The sequence below is a fragment of the Aquarana catesbeiana genome, linkage group LG04 (genome assembly GCF_042186555.1).
Source record: "Aquarana catesbeiana isolate 2022-GZ linkage group LG04, ASM4218655v1, whole genome shotgun sequence".
NCBI lineage: Eukaryota > Metazoa > Chordata > Amphibia > Anura > Ranidae > Aquarana > Aquarana catesbeiana.
Window position 1 is genome coordinate 469,493,882 of NC_133327.1, and position 20,597 is coordinate 469,514,478.

At 46.9% G+C, this 20,597-nt stretch overlaps 1 protein-coding gene across 1 annotated transcript in view; it reads right to left on the minus strand.

Moving 5' to 3' along the window:
• The window catches only part of MPC1 (mitochondrial pyruvate carrier 1), a gene marked incomplete in the record, with an annotated part of 73,356 nt that overhangs the window by 12,190 nt on the left and 40,569 nt on the right, over window positions 1-20,597 (minus strand). The window contains 1 exon segment of the mRNA XM_073627587.1: window positions 19,983-20,079. Within this exon segment, the coding sequence (XP_073483688.1) occupies window positions 19,983-20,079 (97 nt within the window).

Here is a 20,597-nt window from a genome sequence, read left to right on the forward strand (position 1 = left end):
GAATGGGATGAGTGGCAATGTTGGCAGGGAGTTCCAACTTAGGTGCTCTTGATCAAGGTCATCTGCTGATCTGAGAACTGTAGTGGGGACTTGTAATGGCAACTATAATCACAGGTAGTGGTACTTACTGTGTCTCCGACTTTGTGGTGTCTCGTAGCAGTGACACCTATGTCGAAATCAGGAGACAGGGTCTCCTCCAGCCCCTCCCACTTCACATTCCTCACCAGTCAGCTGACCTCTAGGTCTCTGCCCCCCAGTCATGCCGTGAACTGAATGGGAGGCTGCGAAGAGGCTGAGTGGGCGGCTGAGGGCTCCAGGGACAGCCAAGGATTTGGTGACCCCTGACAAATCATCATTTGACCCGAGGGGGTCCCGACCCCCAGGTTGAGAACCACTGTTCTAGAGCAACTCCGGCCAGCTGGGGAGACACAAGAACATGGCATAAATTACTCTGACGGTTCCTGAATCCGGAACCCACAAGGAAAACCAACCAGGGTGGGTACACGATGCTGTCCTGAAAGACTCCTGGAAAAGACATTACCAGTAAGTAACTTTAGTTTTCCCCTAGCGTCTTTCAGGACAGCCACCTATGAGAGGATGAGCGAGCACTTACACTTAGTGTGGGACTACGGCTTGCAGGACCCGGTGTCCAAAAGCCTGATCCTTTTGCTGACAACAGGTCAAACCCATGGCGTCAGGGAAAAGGTGGGAGAGCTGGACCCTGTTGCTGCTGCACTGTAGCACCAGCATTACCTGCTCGAACAGTAGCCCCATCTCTAGTGAAGGGAGCCTTACTGCTCTGAGATCTCCTTAACCTATAGGTTTGTCCGATGGCTAACGGTTATGCTTTGTGTCCATCTATTCTGGTTCTTGCAGTAAAACCAAGGAAACTTAGACCTCTGTGGTATATCAGTGCTTTATTAAACAGAAAATCTGCACATACAACACAACTCATAGCTTACAAAAAATATGCCTACAAATATAAGCAACAAGTAAACGAAACAGTTACTCAACTTGGGGTTTAAGATGTAATATCCTTCATGGTTCCTTGCTCAGTCCAACTCAAAAAGTTCTCCAAAAAACTCTCCAGCTTCTGGTAGCCATGTCTTTCCCCATTGTCCTTCCAAACACATCTCCCCTTCCTCTCTCCACATGCTTGTTTCAAAAAGCTAATCTCATCCCATCCCCCTAACTCTTGCTGAGAACTTCCAGTCTCAGCTCCAAAACCTATCCAACTGGTTTATTTACATATCAATGGGGGGGGGGGGGGGGGGGGGGGGGCTGGCTTCCCTGGAAACATATGCTTCTAAAAATCTAACTATATTATGGCTATCAAGACAATACAAAAAGCCATACCAACACTAACGTATGTCATTTTGCCCTTTTAGGTATTCCTAGAGGTTCCATCTCTTCCCTGTAAAAGAACACGGAAGGAGTCACCTTATAGACACATGAAACAAATGTTCAAAGGGGGGCCCCCCGCAAGGGTTTTTTTTGTGGGAGGAAACCCCTGCTACCTGCCTTTCGCTGCCAGGCATAAGTGCTGACCACTGAAGTTTGCACCTAGTGCAAGTCTAAAAAACCCAGCAGAATCCTGATGCCATGGCTGGGACCTGAGCCCACAATCCCAGTATTGCCAGGCCGGTGTACCAACCACGAGCCTCTGTACTGCCCATTCCGGCAGCATGGATAATAACGGGACTTAGAATTCCTTAGTAACTATACCTTAGCAGCCAGACCACCAGATTCCCCCTCCCAGGGGGAAACGTTATAAGGGAAAAACCCAAGCTGATGTGGCACTGGCTAATAGACATTCACAGTTAAGTAGGCGATACCATCTCTGGGATCTGAACCCCTGGTCTGAGCCTTTCTACGTAGGAGTGCAGACCACTATTGCTACTGAGCCGAGCACCCCCATGCCCTCAGGACCAAGAACCATGGCCTTTAGAGCCAGTGCAACCCAATGAGAAGAGAGAAGTGATCTCTGCCCGCCAGTAAGAATGCGGGCAGGTGGGGGTGGTGATGGTTATGGTATAGCACCTGGGGAAATGACAGCCCTGAGCAACGGCATTTACCCGAGAGCGCCGCCCCTTTCACTGGTTCAACTACAATCCCCGGGCGAAAATCTGCTGGGGAGTGGAAGCGTAGACAGGCCCACTGCGCCGCTGGGATGGCAGAGGTCAACAAGCCCATGTCGACCTGGCCTGTCTTACAGACACCAGCTGGATGCACTGCAGCCTCCTCATGGCCTTATCCATCTTTTGGATATTTCTCCTGAAGAAGAAATGCATACTTAACACTGAAACCGGACCCGCTGGGAGGGACCTAGCTGGGTTTTCTTACAATTATGTGCCGCCCCAGGCTTCTAGAGAAAAAAAAACCCACACACCTTGTGAGAGGTGGTAAGGCCAAAAAGAAGTGCCCGCAACTGCCCGTGGAGTTCTCTACCCCATTTCGACTGCCAACCTGAGCAACTTCTGAAGTTCTCCACCCTAGGAAAGTTACAAACGGACATCTTTTTGATCCAAGGAGGCCCTGTAATATTCGGGAGGAAACACCACTCCTACCGAAAAGGGAATGTGCCTACGGATCTGTTGCATTTCACAAGGGACTCTTCCTGTTTGTTGTGCAATTAAGAATTGCCTCAAGCCCTGGACAAAAAGACAGGTCCCCTGTGGGAGGGATACTGCACAACCCGAACGTGCTGTCCCCTACTAAGTCTTGCGCTAAAATGCCTTCCTTAGTGAATTGGCCAATGCTGCAGACTTGGCAGACCTGCGGGCTGACCTCTTTGCTGTCCGTGCTTTTATGTGAGCCAGCAATTGTGTCAGATAAGTTGCGGGACCCCAGTGTAAATGTGTAGGTCTCTTGTTTTTGGAACAAGCCTGCAACTGTTGGCAGCGGAAGGTTCTGAACCCCAACTTTCAGGGGGCTGGAGCCTGCCACTCCCTCTAGTGCTTCCACCAAGACCTCCTGGACTGGAACACCACTGGATCCCCAAAGTGGTATGGCACACCCCCCCCGTCACGGCCAGCCTTGGGGGGGGGGGGGGCTGCAAGCTGGGCGGATGGGCACTGCCCACCTGTCGGGCACGGGGCGGACGGACGAAGGTTTAACCGCCCTACTTCAAAAGATCCTCCCCTTCTTTCCAGGAAGCTTTCTAATGAAGCCTACTGGATTCACCATCCAGGCCTTCTCCAACTTAGCCCGAGTCTGCACAGTACTGTACGCCTCGCACTTAATGTCATGGTTGAACAAAAACCCCTGACCCCAGAGTTGCCTGGCAGCACTGCTAAATTCTAAGCCAGCCAATGTGCTGCCCAACTCTACATTGGAATCCTCCGGCCCCCCTCCCTCCCCGAAGAGGATGACCGGCAGGCACGGTGCAGAACCCTACTCCGCTGGTGAAGGCACAGCCTGAAGCTGTGGGATTTACAAGCCACCCAACAGTTTTAACTATGCGGAGGTCTGGATCTGTCTCGGGCTTTGCTTCTACTCCACAAGGACAGTGAGGCACCATGGGACCTTCCCCCCTCCACCAGCCAGAACCGTAGGGACCCCCCACCCCCGAGAGATGCACACCAGGTCCCATGTGCCTCCTCCCACCAAGGGGGACCACCACCTGTGGAGCTGCAGGTGACAAACAGGTAAGGGGTGCACCCCCCAACCTTAGGATGACTGATGCTGGCATCGCCAGGAGCCACCAGGATAGCCCCTGCCTCTGGCTGCACTGTGCAACCCATCCGGCTCCCCATCAGCCAAAGCCCGGTCCGCATTCAGCATCCGCAGCTGGAACTGGAAGCCGCAGATCAAGAAGTGCACACCACCGCCGAAAATGACATCACCCACCACACTGACCCGCTGTAAGCTCCATTACAGGCCACAAAAAAAAAAAAAAAAAATGCGGGGGCAGCGCCTCCTCCCGAGTCTCCCCTGAGAACCTGCAAGCGGGCCCCCCAGAGTTTCCCACGACACAACTTTTCGGAGAAGTTGGGGTGGCAAGGAAACTGTGTGGCTGCCAGGTAACCTCTCACTGAGGCATAGCACCGCCTTTAGTTCCCAGAGACCTCGGTCTCCTTCACTGGACAAGGAGTAAAGGAGACTGGCTGTTTTGGCCACAGTTTCCCGCGATGTCTCCTCAGCGGAGGAAACACCAGAACTGAGGAGCTGGCAGGGGGTGCTTTAAATCTGGTTTGAGGCAGTGTTTCCTGAGAAGGGAGGAGCCAAGGTCTCTCATCCCTGTTGGAGGGCGAAATGCATTGACGGAATGTCCGGTTCCTAATCCACGAGATTTCACTTCCGGTTTTCGGGTGGAACGCACGCCAGCAGCATTGCTTGCAGTTTTAAACTGTTGCTGAATCGATGCCCATTTTTAACCTTCAGCTTGTAAGTGCCTGTCCACTTGCGCAATAAGGACCAGGGACATTGATAAAAAATATGCAGGTCACTGAACTGACACTGGCTGGGAAGGAGTTAACATCAAGGGCAATCAAAAGCTTAACTGTGTGCCTAGGTTATGCTTACAGTGGGGGAAGGCAAAGATCTGTGTTTCTGCTTTGCAGAAACACAGGATCAATGCCTTCCCTTCTGACAGAATGACAATTTCCCTCTTTTACATAGGGAGACTGTTGTTCTGCCTGTATCCAGTGTAACCGGCGGACATATAGTCCGCAGTACCCGCCCCTGGGCTCCCTCTGTGTATAATCACAGCAGGAGCGGCCCCCAGCAACGCGCGACCTGGAAGCATTAGATACTAGGTACGCGATCTGGCGCAGAGTGGCCACCCTGCCGCAGTATTTCTGCGGTGGGTGGTCTTTTTTTAAATAACAAATACCTAACATGTCATACTTGCCTCCACTGTGCAGCTCGTTTTCCACACAGTGGCCCCAATCCTGGTATTCTGGGGTCCCTCGGTGGCTGTCTCGGCTCCTCCCCGCATCAGATAACCCCCTGGGAGAAGCGCTCTCCCGGGGGGGTTGCCTTGCGGGCGCGCTCCTGAGTCCAGCATTTGGCGTCTATGGACTCGGCACTGGATTTGATTGACAGCCAATGGCTGCGCTGCTATCAATCTATCCAATCAGCAGCAGAGAACCCCCTAGCAGAGTGAAGACTCAAGGGTTCAGGTAACATGGGGGGGGGGTTTAGGCTGGGGGCCGGTCACCAACAGGTGTTTTTTCACCTTAATGCATAGGATGCATTAAGGTGAAAAACCAAGTGACATACCAGTACTTGTTTTCCAGAAGTCTTTCAGGACAGCACCTGAGAGATAGTGACTCCTCCCACCAGGCCATAGGAAAAACCTTCTTCCGCCAGAACTTTAAAGGGAGGCACCTCCCTACCATACTTCAGTTGTAGAAGAGAACCTCTGGCCCCGGCTGGAACACAAACACATACGTTAGTCGCAGCATAGTATATTAAATACAACAGGGCGGGATGTTGCTGTCCTGAAAGACTTCTGGAAAACAAGTTACTGGTAAGTCTAACTTGGTTTTTCCCAAGGCGTCTTTCAGGACAGCACCTGAGGGGATAACAGACTTACCCTTAGGGCGGGACAACAGCTTGCAGGACCTTTCTGCCAAATGCCTGATCACTAGCAGATGTGAGGTCCAGCCTGTAATGTTTCACGAATGTGTGAAAACTTGACCATGTTGGCACCTTGCAAATTTGTTCAGGGGTGGCACCAACTCTCTCTGCCCAAGTGGCCTCCAGTGCTCTGGTTGAGTGTGCACAAATGCCTGCTGAAGAAGACAGACCTGCATGCGAATAAGCCTCTGAAATGGATAATTTTAGCCATCTTGCTAAAGGAACTTTAGAAGCCTGGCAACCTTTTCTGTTGCCCGAAAATAGCACAGAGTGTGAATCTGAACAAAGAGTGAATCTGAAAGAGCTTTGTCTTTTCCAAGTAACACAACAAAGTCTTCTTGACATAAAACATGTGGAAAAAACAAAAAAACAAAAAAAACAAAAAGAGTCTCTCCCCTGCTTTAGGTTGAATAAAAAAAAGCATATCCATAGGTACAGTACATATCACCACATGGAATACATTTGTGTACATACAGGTCCAGAAAATACAGTGAAGTACAACATGCAGCAAAAGTTCGCATACAGCATGTGGACTAGGTTGTCTAGGTGTCTAGTAGTATACATTTTACAGTTGCCTATCTTAGGATATGAGATCCTCACCAGTACATTAGTCAGAGGTCCATGGGGCCCAGACTTTTTCATATTTCCACTTACAGCCTCTGTTCAAATACGTAATCCTATACATGGGTAGTGCAGCTTTGATCAGTGCCTTCCAGGAGGAGATGGGGGGGGGTCTGGTAGGATCCATTTGAGGAGGATTTCTTTTTTGGCATAAAAGAATAGGTATGCAATTAGTAGTTTTAAGTGGTGTGGTCTTTGCTCGTCATCATGAGCTCCCAGTAATGCCAACTCAGATGACATTGGGAGTGCCAGTTGCAGTTTGGAGTTAACTTCCCTAAAGACCTTTGTCCAGTAAGTGGAAATGACAGGACAGTCCCAGAACATGTGGAATAAGGTTCCTATATGTGCTTTACATCTGGGACACTCGGGTCTTTGTCTGGGTACATCCTGTGAAGTCTTTGGGGCGTATAATATAGCCTATGCAAAAATTTTACCTGTATTAGCTTATCTCTAGAGGAGATGACCAATCTGGGGCCACACTCCAGGCAGTCCTCCCATCCCTCCCTATCTAGTGAGGGTATGTCACCGTGCCATGTTTCCCACAAACGTTCTATTTTTGGGGACTCATTGCCCAATAAACGCACTATACAGAGTAGAAAGAGGCTTGGTTAGATCTCCTGGAGCCAATAGTTCCTCTATGGGATCAGCTTTGAGTGTGATCAGCCAGGGGAATTGGGCTCTAGTGGCATGTTTGAGCTGTAGGTATCTGAATGCCATCCAGGTTTGTAAATTATATTTAAACTTTCAGATCCGCAAACTTCAGTAGGGTACCCTGGGGCATGATGTGGTCCAGTGTTGTGATGTCAAACCTGGCCCACAACTGTGACAACCGGAATAGAATGAAGTTGTGATAGGGTGGGATTGCCCCACAAAAGGTTGTGCCGGAGACCACTGATCCGGCCGCAAAAAGCGCCGCCGGGCAGCGGTCCACACCCACCACGTTACCCTGGTTGGTCCCGGTGTCGTCTCATATGCCCCGGGACCCCTGTATGGAAAGCTGCGGAGCCCAGCGAGGGAGCCCAAGCAGTTCGCCTCCAGGCATACCGCCGCATTGGATCTATCCCCTTGGCACCACCACTGGACTGTCTCTAGTACCACCGCCCAGTGATAAACTTGAAAATTGGGTAGGGCTAACCCACCCAGGTAGGCAGGTAGCCAGAGCGTGGATCTGGCCAACGGTGGTATCGCCCTATTCCATATAAGAAGGAACCTATGCATTTGTTTATCTCTTTGAAGAAGCTGACTAGGATCCATATCGGGCAGTTTCTGAATAAATTTGGGTAATATGATCATTTTTAGTAGGTTAATGTGGCCTATCAAATTTAGTGGCAATTTTGACCATGTTGAACACTTGGATCTAAGGGTTGACAAGACAGGCATCAGATTTTTCCCCAAGAAGTCCAAATGATGTTTCGTCACCTGGACCCCCAAATAACGAAATTCCTCAACCCAGTGGAGAGGAGTGGAGGCCACCCCACGGATGGCTCCCTCATCTAGGGGGAAAGTATTGACTTGGCCCAGTTAATCCTTATACCCGAGTATCCTCCAAACGTGTCAAATATACGTAGGGCAGCTAAGAGCGAGGGGCCCATGGCATTAAGGTATAGTAATGCGTCGTCCGCGTACAGGGACAGCCGCTCTTCCAGCTTACCCAGCCGCAAGCCCAGCACATCTGGAGCATTCCTGACCAAAATGGCCAGGGGCTCCAGGGCCAAGGCAAAGAGGCCAGGGGAGAGCGGACAACCCTGTCTCATTGGGAAATAAATTCTCCTCTAATCCAGGCCTTAAAAGAATCCCAAAGTACTGGGGGAGGGGCTGAGTCAGTATTCTCAGTCCAGTAGTTGCATATGGATGCTGTAATAGGCTCCTGGAGCTTCTCTGCTGCCCAGTAGCTAGAAAGTTGCCATAGGCGGGGAACAGTGTTAAAGAAAGACACAAGGGAGCGTGGTCAGAGATCCCTCTGGGAAGCATAGAGATATCCTGGACACATTGTAGAGCCGATCTAGATCCAAACGCCAGGTCAATTCTAGATAGTGTTTTAAAGGTGGAGCGGTGGCAGGTATATTCCCTTTCTTTCGGGTGCGTGTGTCTCCACACATCCGTAAGGGCAAAAGTGTCCGCCCACTGCCGGAGGTGGGGAGAGTCACGAGTTGACATACACATCCTATCCACATCAGCGCATGGAACCATATTAAAATCACCCATCAGAAGTACTAAGCTGGTGTCCAGATGGACTACCTCCTGCATAATGTCATGAAGGATTTGGACCGATGCCGGCGGGGGAAGATATAACCCAACCAGTACAATATCCCTATCATAAATGTTTGCGTGTACTATGACATACCTGCCCTCCTTATCAGTCTTTATAGCAATGGGTTTAAAGGGTAGGGATTTCCAGACCAGGATGCTGACCCCACGAGCATATGTAGAATAAGTGGTGTGATAGTTTAACCCCATCCATGGTCTTTTCAAGGAGATTGTTTAATGGCCCTGAAGATGGGTCTCTTGTAGAACGCAAATATCAGGATTATGTTGCTGTAGAAAGCAGAACACCAGGGATCGTTTCACTGCTGAGTTTAGGCCCCCAACATTCCAAGAAATTACTGTAATTGGGGCCATTCGAGGTATATGGGAGAAATCAGTGTAGGGGTAGAAGGCTCGTGGGGCAGTATCCTAGCCCCATGCATGAGGAACACTGTACCAAATTACCTTAAATATGCCTGGGAGGCCATATGGACGCCTTCCAGACCCCACGCGGTCCGGGACGGATTTCTCCGTCATGGTGGGGGGGGGGGGGGGGGACGACGAGGTATACTTCTTACCCCATCCTCTCGATGACCGGGATGAGTAGCGTCTCATGGAGATGTCCACTGCTTCTGCGGGTGTACTTTGGCTGCCAGGAGGAGGGAGGAGAGCCTATGAACCTTGGCAGAGATTGCAGGCAGTCCGGAGGCTCTTCCAGGAGGGGGTGGATTGCAACACAGTCAGGGAGGCTAGGAGAACTCACCAGGGCTCCCGTAGGGTGGAGCAAGATGGCCGCCGTTCCAGGAGGTAGGCTGGAGCTGCAGCCTGTCCCCAGAGAGATGCAGGGCACAGATACGCAGCAATAGCAGCCTCAGGTAGTCCGGAAGTGAATCCAGAAAAGGAGCAAGCTCTGTACAAGCAGGGAGGCCCGAAAAAAAAACTTGCCTGGGCCTCTGCCGGGTGGAGCAAGATGGCCGCTCCGAAGATTAGGCCGAAGCCATGGCCTCTCCTAGGGCCAGTGCTGAGCCAGACATCTTCACCATAGCGGTCCCGGGCGGCATTCTAATGAGCCGACAGGCTCCAGAGGCAGCGGGGAGAGCAGGACAGATCCCCAAGTGCAGTGGATGGTGTCCGATGAGCAGGATGCAAGTAGGATGGTCAATCAGGAGTATTGGGCAGTGGAGCTCACACAATCTGTGACCTACTCCACTGCTCTCCAGGCCACGCCCCCAAACAATTGATAGAGCATTTAGCTCACGGATCCTGCGTGCAGAGACAATGGCAATCAGAAACACGGTCTTAAAAGTGAGATATCTGAGAGGCGCTTCTTCCAAAGGCTAAAAGGGACTCTTTGTTAGAGACTGCAGGACTACTGACAGATCCCATTTAGGGAAAGACTTAAGTGGTGCTGGTCTAGACCTCGTAAGAGCCTTAAAAAATAAATAAATAAATCTGGATTACCAGTGGATTCGAGGCCACGGATTCCTACTTGACATTAGCGTTGTAATCAACCGGTTGGAAAACCCCTTGCTTCTTAGGAGCTGCTCCTCAGATACCAAGCTGTGAGCACCACAGTGGCCACCTCTGGATGATTTACTGGGCCTTGTAACAGAAGATCGTGCCTGAAGGGCAGATGCCAATAAGGTCTGACCGCCATTCTCAGAACGGTTGAAAACCAGGCCCTTCTGGCCAAAAGGGCGTGATTATGATGACTGGTACCATCTCCTTCTGAATTTTTCTTAATATTAAAACGGAATTAACTGGAATGGGGGGGAAAGTGTAGCAAAGTTGGAATTTCCATGGGTACGCCAAAGCATCTGTCCCCAGTGATCCGTCGTGATTGTATAGGGAAAAGAATTGTGGAACCTGAGCATTCTCCTTTGAGGCGAACAGGTCCACTTCCGGCTGCCCCCATTTTTCAGCAATCATAGTGAAAACCTCTGGGTTCAGTGACCATTCTGCTTCTTGAATGGGGTTCCTGCTCAGGAAATCTGCCACCCTGTTCAGAGTCCCTTTTAGGTGGACTGCTGATAGAGACAGCAAGTGTCCCTCTGCCCACCGAAGAATATCCATGGCTAGTACTTGCAGCAACTTACTACTTGCCTGTTTATATAAGCCAAAGCCGTGGCATTGTCTGTTAGTATCTGAACATGCTGACAGTGAAGATCCTGAGCAAATGACTTCAGAGCCAAGTCTATCGCCTTGAGCTCTCTCCAGTTTGAGGACCTTGTTGCCCCTTTCCTGTTAGTTTCCCTAAATGAAACTATTTCCTGGGTGGGCCCCCCAAACCCCAGGAACTGACATCGGTTGTCAGTCTTTTCTCGACCGGAAAAGCCCAGACTAAACCCTCCGATAGGGTATCCCGCCTCTTCCACCACCATAGTGATCTCTTTACCTGAGTTGGAATTTTTACCTCTGTTTCTAGGGATTCCAATTTGTGATCCCATGATCTCAGGAGAAAAGTCTGCAGACACCTGAAGTGTAGCCTTGCCCACTGGACGGCCAGCATTGATGAAGTCAGAACACCCAAGCTGACATGACTTGTCTTATCGTCAGACACTGGTTGGTCTGCAGTATCGACACTGTATTGTGAATTTTGTCTCTCTCTGAAGGAAGAAAGATCTTTTGATCCACAGAATTGATTACATACCCTAAAAACTGAATCTTCTGAGATGGGTCTAGGGAAGACTTTTGGAAGTTTAGAATCCATCCCAGAGACTCCAAATGGCTGCGTGTTCTGCCTAAATTGCTCTGCAATTCCTCCCTTGAGGGGGCGAAAAATAGCAGATCGTCTAATTAAAGCGGGGGTTCACCCACACCGCCAAAAAAAAAAAAAAAAATTAAAAGCCAGCAGCTACAAATACTGCAGCTGCTGACTTTTAATACATGCCCACTCACCTGTCCCAGGGTCCAGCGATGTCGGCAGGGGACGCAGAGAACCCGCTCGGTTCTCGGCAGCTGCCGCCGCCATCCTAGGTGAGGGAATCAGGAAGTGAAGCGTTGCGGCTTCACTTCCCGGTTCCCTACTGCGCATGCGCGACTCGCGCTGCGCGTCCCTAATGGTCCCCGCTCTCTCCTGGGAGCTGTGTGTTCCCAGCAGACAGCGCGGTCGGGACGGGAAGAGGCATAGACTCCCATGGGAGTCTATGCCGGAAGTGGGTGCAAATACCTGTCTTAGACAGGTATCTGCACCCCCCTCCCCCCTGAAAGGTGCCAAATGTGACACCGGAGGGGGGATGGTTCCGAAAAGCGGAAGTTCCATTTTTGAGTGGAACTCCGCTTTAAGGAATTACTGTGATTCCCTGAAGACGAAGCGGAGCTAAGGTTTCTGCCATCACCTTGGTGAAAATTCGGGGTGAGGATGACAGACCGAAGGGTAAGGCCTTGAACTATGTAGATTTTTTTGAGCACGAACACACCAATTAATTTGATAGCACCACATCCCAGAATTTAGAAAAAAAAGCACAAAAATGGGACTTTAAAAAGATGCAAATGATTAGAAACAATATCAAATATAGTATACATTTTTTTTTATTTTGATAAACAAAATAAGAATTTCATATATTTAAAAGAAAAGGGAAAAAAGGGAAAGGGGATACAATACTGGCTAGTACAATAGATAATGTGCGACAATACAGCAATGATTGATTTCCCAACATGTTTCGCCCATAGGACGGGCTTCCTCAGGAGATGCTGTTCATGTGCAGCATACAAAGCCTTCTATCAAGAAATAATTTGAATATATTAATTCATAAGTGCAATTATTAATCTCAAAAATAATAATTCATATGCAGATGCGTTTCTCATGCCAGGGTGTCACTGCTTACCTATATCTCCTAAACACAGGGGAGAAACCAATAACTGCCAGGATGACTGTTAGTTTGCTGCTATAAGGAACCATGCGCTAAAGTGGCCATAGATGGTAAAAAAAAAAAAGACCAGCTAAAAGACAAAATAATAATGACCAGATGTATTAAGTGAAAAAGATGGAAAACCCTTACAAACCTCTAGGGGAACAGGATATTTAGGTAAAATTCACTTACAACAGTAGGTTCAGCAGCTGGCTAATGCCAGGGGCCACACACCTTCATGCCGTCAGATAGAGTGTATCTGGTGAACATAAGGCCAATTTAAATATAGCCTGCTGTGAACTGTCAGCAGACAAAGATAATACCTTCAATGAGCAAGGAATCATAATCACCGATAAACAAAAAAGACGCCATTCAGAAAATGTCTACAATTACCTGGATCGAGAAGACAGACATGCATGTGTCCCCTGGTTCCCGCAGCGTCTACATGCCGCTGGAGGCGGCTTTAAATACCATCCATCTGGTGTAAACACCGTATGCGGACACAAGGACTGCGCCCCGCATGCGCAAGCCTCGTCGCAGAGGCCCACTCAGCCACTACCACCGGGTCCTAACGTCCGAATGGATAGATGGGAGAGGGAGGGATACCACCAGAGGGAGCGCTACTCCCATCTATCCATCCGGACATTAGGACCCGGTGGTAGTGGCTGAGTGAGCCTCTGCGACGAGACTTGTGCGGCGCAGTCCTTGCGTCCGCATTCAGTGTTTACACCGGATGGATGGTATTTAAAGCCTCCCAATATAACACGGTGTGATCTCTTAATGATTAATCAATGAATCATGTGCAAAATAATCAAATGGAGCCCATTATAAATAACATCCTTCACCATAACAAAATCCTATAACTAAATATCAATGTGATAATAAATTATTGAACAATTAAAAAGAGAAAAATAAAGATGAGATATATTAATGTGATGAACCACAGGTATCTCAATAGGACAGCATACTGCTGTGAAAAAATAACGTCTTTGGTGATTTGATGAATATAGACAGGTTTCAATGAGTAATCCCCAGTGATAGCTGGCTTGCTCATATATTCAGCTGCTCATTAGCATGGGCTGGCTTCTGGCTTTCAAAGAACTTCCGCAGTATGAAACAAAAAAATAAAGACCATTGCGCAGGCAGTGTGATGTGTAATCCCTATATAATAAGGGTAAAAATTCACTCACACTTTTCAGCAGAATAAAATCGCATATGGTAAGGTCAGTTGCATACAGCTAACAGCTGGGATCTCCTCACACGCCAACAGTGTACACACAGCACTGCTCATCACTGGCTCCTCCAGACCGGTTTCTTCACTAGACACGTGACTTTGAAATTGTCCACTGTCTATATTTAAATTGCCCTTATTATGTTCACCAGATACACTGACGGCATGGAGGTGTGTGGCCCCTGGCATTAGTCAGCTGCTGAACCTACTGTTGTAAGTGAATTTTACCTAAATATCCTGTTCCCCTAGATGTTTGTAAGGGTTCTCCATCCTTTTCCTTAACACATTTGGTCATTATTGTTTTGTCTTTTAGCTGGTCTTTTACCATCTACGGCCACTTTGCTGCTATAAGGAACCATGCGCTAAACTAAACAGTCATCCTGGCAGTTATTGGTTTCTCCCCTGTGTTTAGGAGATATAGGTAAGCAGTGACATCCTGACATGAGAAACGCAGCTGCATATAAATTGTTATTTTTGAGATTAATAATTGCACTTATGAATTATTAGAATATATTCAAATTATTTGTTCCTTGATAGTCGGTATTGTATGCTGCACATGACCAGCATCCCCTGAGGAAGCCCGTCCTATGAGCGAAACATGTTGGGAAATCCATCATTGCTGTATTGTCGCACATATACTATTGTACTAGCCAGTATTGGATCTCCTTTCCCTTTTTCCCCCTCTTTTAAATATATGAAATTCTTATTTTATCAAAATATTTTTTTTAATACTATATTTGATATTGTTTCTAATCATTTGCACCTTTAAAGTCCCATTTTCATGCTTTTTTACTATCTAAGGCCCTGAACTGTAGATGATGAATCACGCCGTCCATCTTTACCGCCAACCTAAGATACCTCTGGGACTGTGGTGAGATCGGAATATGCAGATATGCATCCGTTAAATCTACTGACGCCATGAAGCAACATGGCATTAGTAGGTTTCTGACTGAGACAATTGAGTCCATCTTGAACTTTCCGTATTTGATGGATTCGTTTAAAGGTTTTAGTTTGAGGATCAAATCGAAATTTTCCTGACGGTTTCTTTACCAGGAAAAAATGAGACTAGAACCCCTCCTGCCATTCTTTTAGTGGCACTTGGATTACTACGCCCTGTTGTATCAGTTCCTCTAAAGAGGACTTCATGGCCAGGGCCCTTACTGGATCTTGTGGAGTATTTGTTAAAAACTTTTTTGGGGGGCTTTTCGTAAACTCGAGTGTGTAGCCCTGCAAGAGAGTGGTCAGAATAAACTGATTTGAAGTTATCCCTGACCACTGCTGAAGAAACTTTTGTAGTCTTCCGCCCATCCGCAGAGACGAGTCATTGTGATTTCTCGGCCTGTATAGGACGGAAGAGAATTCTGCCTTTACCCTTCGCTTTCTGTGTGGACCAATTTTTCCTCCTCCCTTGAAACATATGCTGTCTTGCTCTTGAGCTTTTTGAGGTCGAAAAAGACGTTTTGGGACCTGCTTTTTCTTTTTGACCGGGAAGGACCTCTTTATCGGCAGTCCTGTCTAGAATATCGTCTAAGTCAGGGCCAAAAAGAAGGTCACCCGAAAAAGGGAATCCCACAAAGTTTGCTTTTTGACACTATCACCTGGCCAGGTCTTTATCCTTAAAGCTAGTCTTGCCGCATTTGTCAAAGCTGCGGATCTAGCTGACATTTTAATTGCTTCATCCAAAGCATCTGCAATATAAGCAACTGCAGAGATCAGGGTAGGAAAAGAATCAAATCTCCTGCTTGGGGGAGTCTGCCCCTATATGTGATTTTAGTTGGTTAATACAGTATTCTAGATTGCTGGCTACACATGTTGTGGCCATTGCTGCCTTTAAATTGCTCATGACTGATTGCCACGATCTCTTGAGCAAAAGATCCATGCGTTTGTCCATTGGATCCTTCAGAACCCCCATGTCTTCAAAAGACAGGTCTGTGGATCTTGAGACCTGGGAGAAGGCAGCATCCAACTTGGGCACCTTATTCCACACCACAGAAGGGTCCTCCTCAAAAGGAAAAAACCTTGTGTGCTTTGGAAAAAAGGTTTTTCTCTCTGGATCCTGCCATTCTCTTGTAATGGCTTCAGAAATGACCAAATGGACTGAAAAAGTCCTCCCCTTAGACACGTTTAACCCAGCATACATGCGGTCACGAAGAGATAATTCCTTCCTTTCTTCACTTAAGCCAAGCGTAACATGAATAGCTTTAAAGGAGCCCATCTACCTCTTCTAGGGATAGCTAAAATTTGGAGGGGGCCACCTCAGCCTCCTCTTCCTTCTTTAATGGAAGGAGCAGGGGACTGCTCTTCCCTGCTTGAAGGGTCTTCAGGTAGAGCTTCCACCACCGGCATAGAAAGGAAACCCTGGGAAGACTGAAGTGGATGGCTGACTACTAGCAGCTGGATTAACTAAAGAGTCACGAAAAGTTTGAATCGTGGCATATAGTTTCTTCTTTACAGAGGCAACCAGGTCATCACAAACAGAAGCGGATTCCTCCTTACTAAAGAAGTGATGCAAGCCCTGCACAGGGCTTTTTTCCAATTGTCTCCCATTTTGGCCTTGCGAGAAGGACATTTCTTTTTGGGGTCAGAGCTTTTAGCCTGAAAGACAAAAAAAAGGGAAATAAAAAAAAAAAAAAAAAAAAAAACCAGGGGACTTTTTAGTGAGACCCAGTCTCTGCTTAAAAAAGGACCACCACACAGGTGCACTAAGAAACCAGTCATCCTCTAGTACCCAGACAAGCCCCTTGCCACTGGGGGGGGCTGAAGAGAGAGAGACCAAGAGACCAAAACCAAAAGGTAAGAGAAAAAGGCAGACTAACCGCTCTCTCCTACCTGAGCCTTGTTGGTGCCTGTCCCCACTGCTACAGATGCCGACTCTTCCATAGCAGGTATGCAGCTTTCCACTCGTGGCTTCACACGCCACTTCCGGACTCCCATAGTGACTCTGCACCGGACCGGAAGCAGAAACAGGCGCCAGCTCCTGTCCTCCCCCCCACATCCATGCTGAAAATTACGTTTTCGCCAACGCGACCCGCTCTGTCACTTCTGGCGCGACCGCCAGAAAACATGGCGGCAACACACACGTGCCACTGCTTCCTGAGACTGTGTGGGCTACCAAATGTACAGCTCTGTACAAAGAAAGGCTGCGCTGCTGTTGATTAAGTGAGTGTGATCATGGACCATTTATATGACCATAACATGTGCACCCATGTGTGATAAAAAACAATTCACGATATTAAAGAGGGAATAATAATTGCTGGGACAAACATTAAACTTAATTACCACCAATTTGGAACAAATATGATTAATCTATATCAATGAACAGTCAGATATCCAGTATGTCATGCAACGTCCATACATAAACATTCCTTTGCTGTAAATGTCTTTCACCAGTAAAAAAAGAAAGATTATAAAATGAAACCCCACTCTTCTGATGATGTGAAGCATGCAATGTTGTCACCCTGCAGATTGTGATGATAGGGAAATTCCTCCACCAAAAAAACGATCTGCCCCTTACCAGATTTTTTGATCTCTTGTTAAGGAGATCGTAAGTGCAGGTGGCTATATCCCCCAGCCACTGGGTCTCTGTCAGAAGTATGGCTCCAAGGGTCACCTTTCAAGGAGTCAACTAGATGACATACTGGCACTCAGATCCCAAGGATAGATATAAAAGAAAGAGATCCATAGCGTAATCCTCCTCTACTGCCACTTCCAGCAAGGTCTTCTCTCTACTTCCTCTCACCGAGCACCAGGAGGGGAGGAGGAGCCCGATTACTACCGCTGCAGATGCCTGGGTAGGACAGTGGGTCTCTAGCAGAGGGGAAAAAAAAAAAAAAAAAGAAGAAGAGAAGGAAGCCCCGTCTCTAAGGAACACCCAAGAGATCTTGACTCCCCTCCCAAAGGTGTTCCCTCCGGGTCAAAACTGATGTATGGTAGAGATGTGCCTCCCTTTAAAGTTCTGAAGGAAGAAGGTGTTTCCTATGGTCCGGTGGGAGGAGTCATCTCAGGTGCTGTCCTGAAAGACGCCTTGGGAAAAAACACTTACCTTTACAACCCCTTTAAAGCAAGTAATATTCTTGGACCAGTTTGTAGTACTTTTTGATTTGTTGCAGTGGCCCAGGCTAGGCACAAACTGTGTACTGCTGGGTAAGAGTTAGGGCCTGTCTCCCTAATAGCAGCAGGGACTTTTGTCTTTTATAAAAACTAGACCATTACCAGGATGCTAAAACTATTTACAAAGTAGTAATTTCTGCCTTCTAGATTAAAAAAAAAAAAAAAATAATAATTACAGTCATATTCGATGATTCCAATTCATTTGATATAGCGATCCTGGCCTATCTGTGGAATTAAACTTTACAAATGCCTACAGTGCCTTGCAAAAGTATTCACACCCTTTGGCATTTTTTTTAATGTTTTTTGCCTCACAACTTGGAATTAACATGGATTGTTTGAGTATTTGCATCATTTGAACAAGCCCACAACTTTGAAGATTTTTTTTTTTATCGTGAAGCAAACAAATAGGACAAAATAACAGAAAAAGTCAATGTGCATAACTATTCACCCCCCTAAAGTCAATACTTTGTAGAGCCACCTTCTGCGGCTATCACAGCGCCAAGTCGCTTTGGATAAGTCTCTAGGAGCTTGCCACATCTTACCACTGGGATTTGTGTCCATTCCTCCTTGCAAAACTGCTCCAGCTCCTTCAAATTGGATGGTTTGCGCTTGTGAACAGCAATCTTTAAATCTGACCACAGATTTTCTATTGAATTGAGGTCTGGGCTTTGACTAGGTCATTCCAACACATTTACATGTTTCCCCTTAAACCACTCAAGTCTTGCTTTAGCAGTGTGTTTGGGGTCATTGTCCTGCTGGAAGGTGAACCTCCGTCCTAGGCTCAAATCACACACACACAGCGTGGTACAGGTTTTGCTTAAGAATATCCCTGTATTTAGCACCATCCATCTTTCCCTCAACTCTGACCAGTTTTCCAGTCCCGACTGCTGAAAAACATCCCCACAGCATGATGCTGCCACCACCATGTTTCACTGTGAGGTGGTGTTCTTTGGGTGATGTAATGTGTGGAGTTTGCACCAGATATAGCGTTTTCTTTGATGGCCAAAAAGTTTAATTTTAGTCTCATCAGACCAGAGCACCTTCCTCCACACATTTTGGGAGTCTCCCACATGCCTTTTCGCAAACGCAAAATGTGCCATTTTGTTTTTTTGCTGAAAGTAATTGCTTTCTTCTGGCCACTCTCCAATAAAGCCCAACTCTATGGAGCTTACGGCTTATTGTCGTCCTATGTACAGATACTCCAGTCCCTGCTGTGGAACTCTGCAGATCCTCCAGGGTCACCTCATTTCTCTGTGCTGCCTCTGATTAATGCCCTCCTTGCCCGGTCCATAAGTTTTGGTGTGCGGCCATCTCTTGGCAGGTTTGCTGTTGAGCCATGTTCTTTCCATTTGGTTATGATAGATTTGATGGTGCTCCTAGGGATCATCAAAGATTTGGATATTCCAAGAGAGTGTGTAATGACAGATCATGTGACACTTAGGATTGCACACAGGTGGACATAATTTCACTAATTATGTGACTTCTGAAAGCAATTGGTTGCACCAGAGCTTTTTATGGGCTTCATAACAAAAAAAGCGGGTAAATACATACGCACATGCCAATTTTTTTTTATTTCTGAAAAATAGTTTTATGTATATATTTTTCTAATTTTACTTCACCAACTTGACTATTGTGTAAAAAAAAAAAAAAAAAAAAAAAAAAAAAAAAAAAAAAAGACTGGGAGGTAACAAAAATAGGTAAAAAGCCAATGGGGGTAAATACTTTTGCAAGACATTGTATATTGCCAAGGAACACAATACTGTGTATCCCAGCCAATAATAAAAAAGTGCTATTCACAATTTTAACCCCTCATTCACAGCATGTGTAGAGTGGTTTTCTTCACGCAAGGATACAAAGAAAAAACTGTATGTGCCCTGTTCACACCACAAGCAGATTTTTTTCTGTGCAGGAATCTGCAACGTGTATGCGGTTTTTTGCGAGGGAAAAAAAAAAAAAAAAACAAACAAACACACACACACACACGTTGCGACATCAACATTGTGGTGTAAACAGGGCAGAAGGGAGTGTGATGACTATCTGTGCATAAAAGAAAAGGTGCAGTAAAACTGATGTAACCATGTGCCTCTAAGTGAAATCTGCACGTTTTTCCCATCAGTTTTTATGCACGTATGGTGTTAACAAGGCCTTAGAAGTGCCACCACATCTTTTCTTCCCAACTTTAAGTAGAATGGGGCACATTTCAAACTGCTGCCTAGTATACTACTTTCCAATCAATCACTGCTTTTATCAAATGTGTTATAAGCTATACAGCAGCACCTGTAATTAAAAGATAGAGTTAAATAATTCCATGAATCAAATCAATTAAAAAACACAAATCTTACCAAATGTCATACGGCCACTAATGATTTCTGGTGATTTCTTCATATCATTGATAGCTGCAATTGGGAGTCCCCAGTTAGCCACAGGTCCCCAGAAGTGCTGTAAGGAGTTATAAAATATGGGAAGGATTGAAGAAAGCCGAAAGAACCTTTTCCTGCATACTCTAGCTAAGAGCTCCTGCATGCACAATCAAAATGGCCTATACATATAGTGTAAACAACCCGAGAGTCAAACCAATAATAGAAGTACATTTGACCAAAAAATAAATAAAAAAACAGGATAGGTAGTGATCAGAGATTTGTAATGTTGTAATGTTATTGGGGTAATTACATCTGAGAACAATCCAGGCCCTTTTGAAATATCCATATACCTTTGATCAAAAACCTGAGGGAAACCAGGCTTTGTTGTCAGAGAACAGACTGGCGTCAATCTTTTTGCTCTTTATCCAGTAAAAGTTGAGGAGGGGAACTTTATTGATTTCCTTACCTTCCCCCCACTGCTGCCTACAGTGCCTAAGCGAGGGTGATGTCACCATCCTTTGCGAAATCCTGGCAGAATGTCAATAAGCCCAAATCTCACAAGCAGCAACTCCTGAAGATGGAAAGGACTTGCCTTTT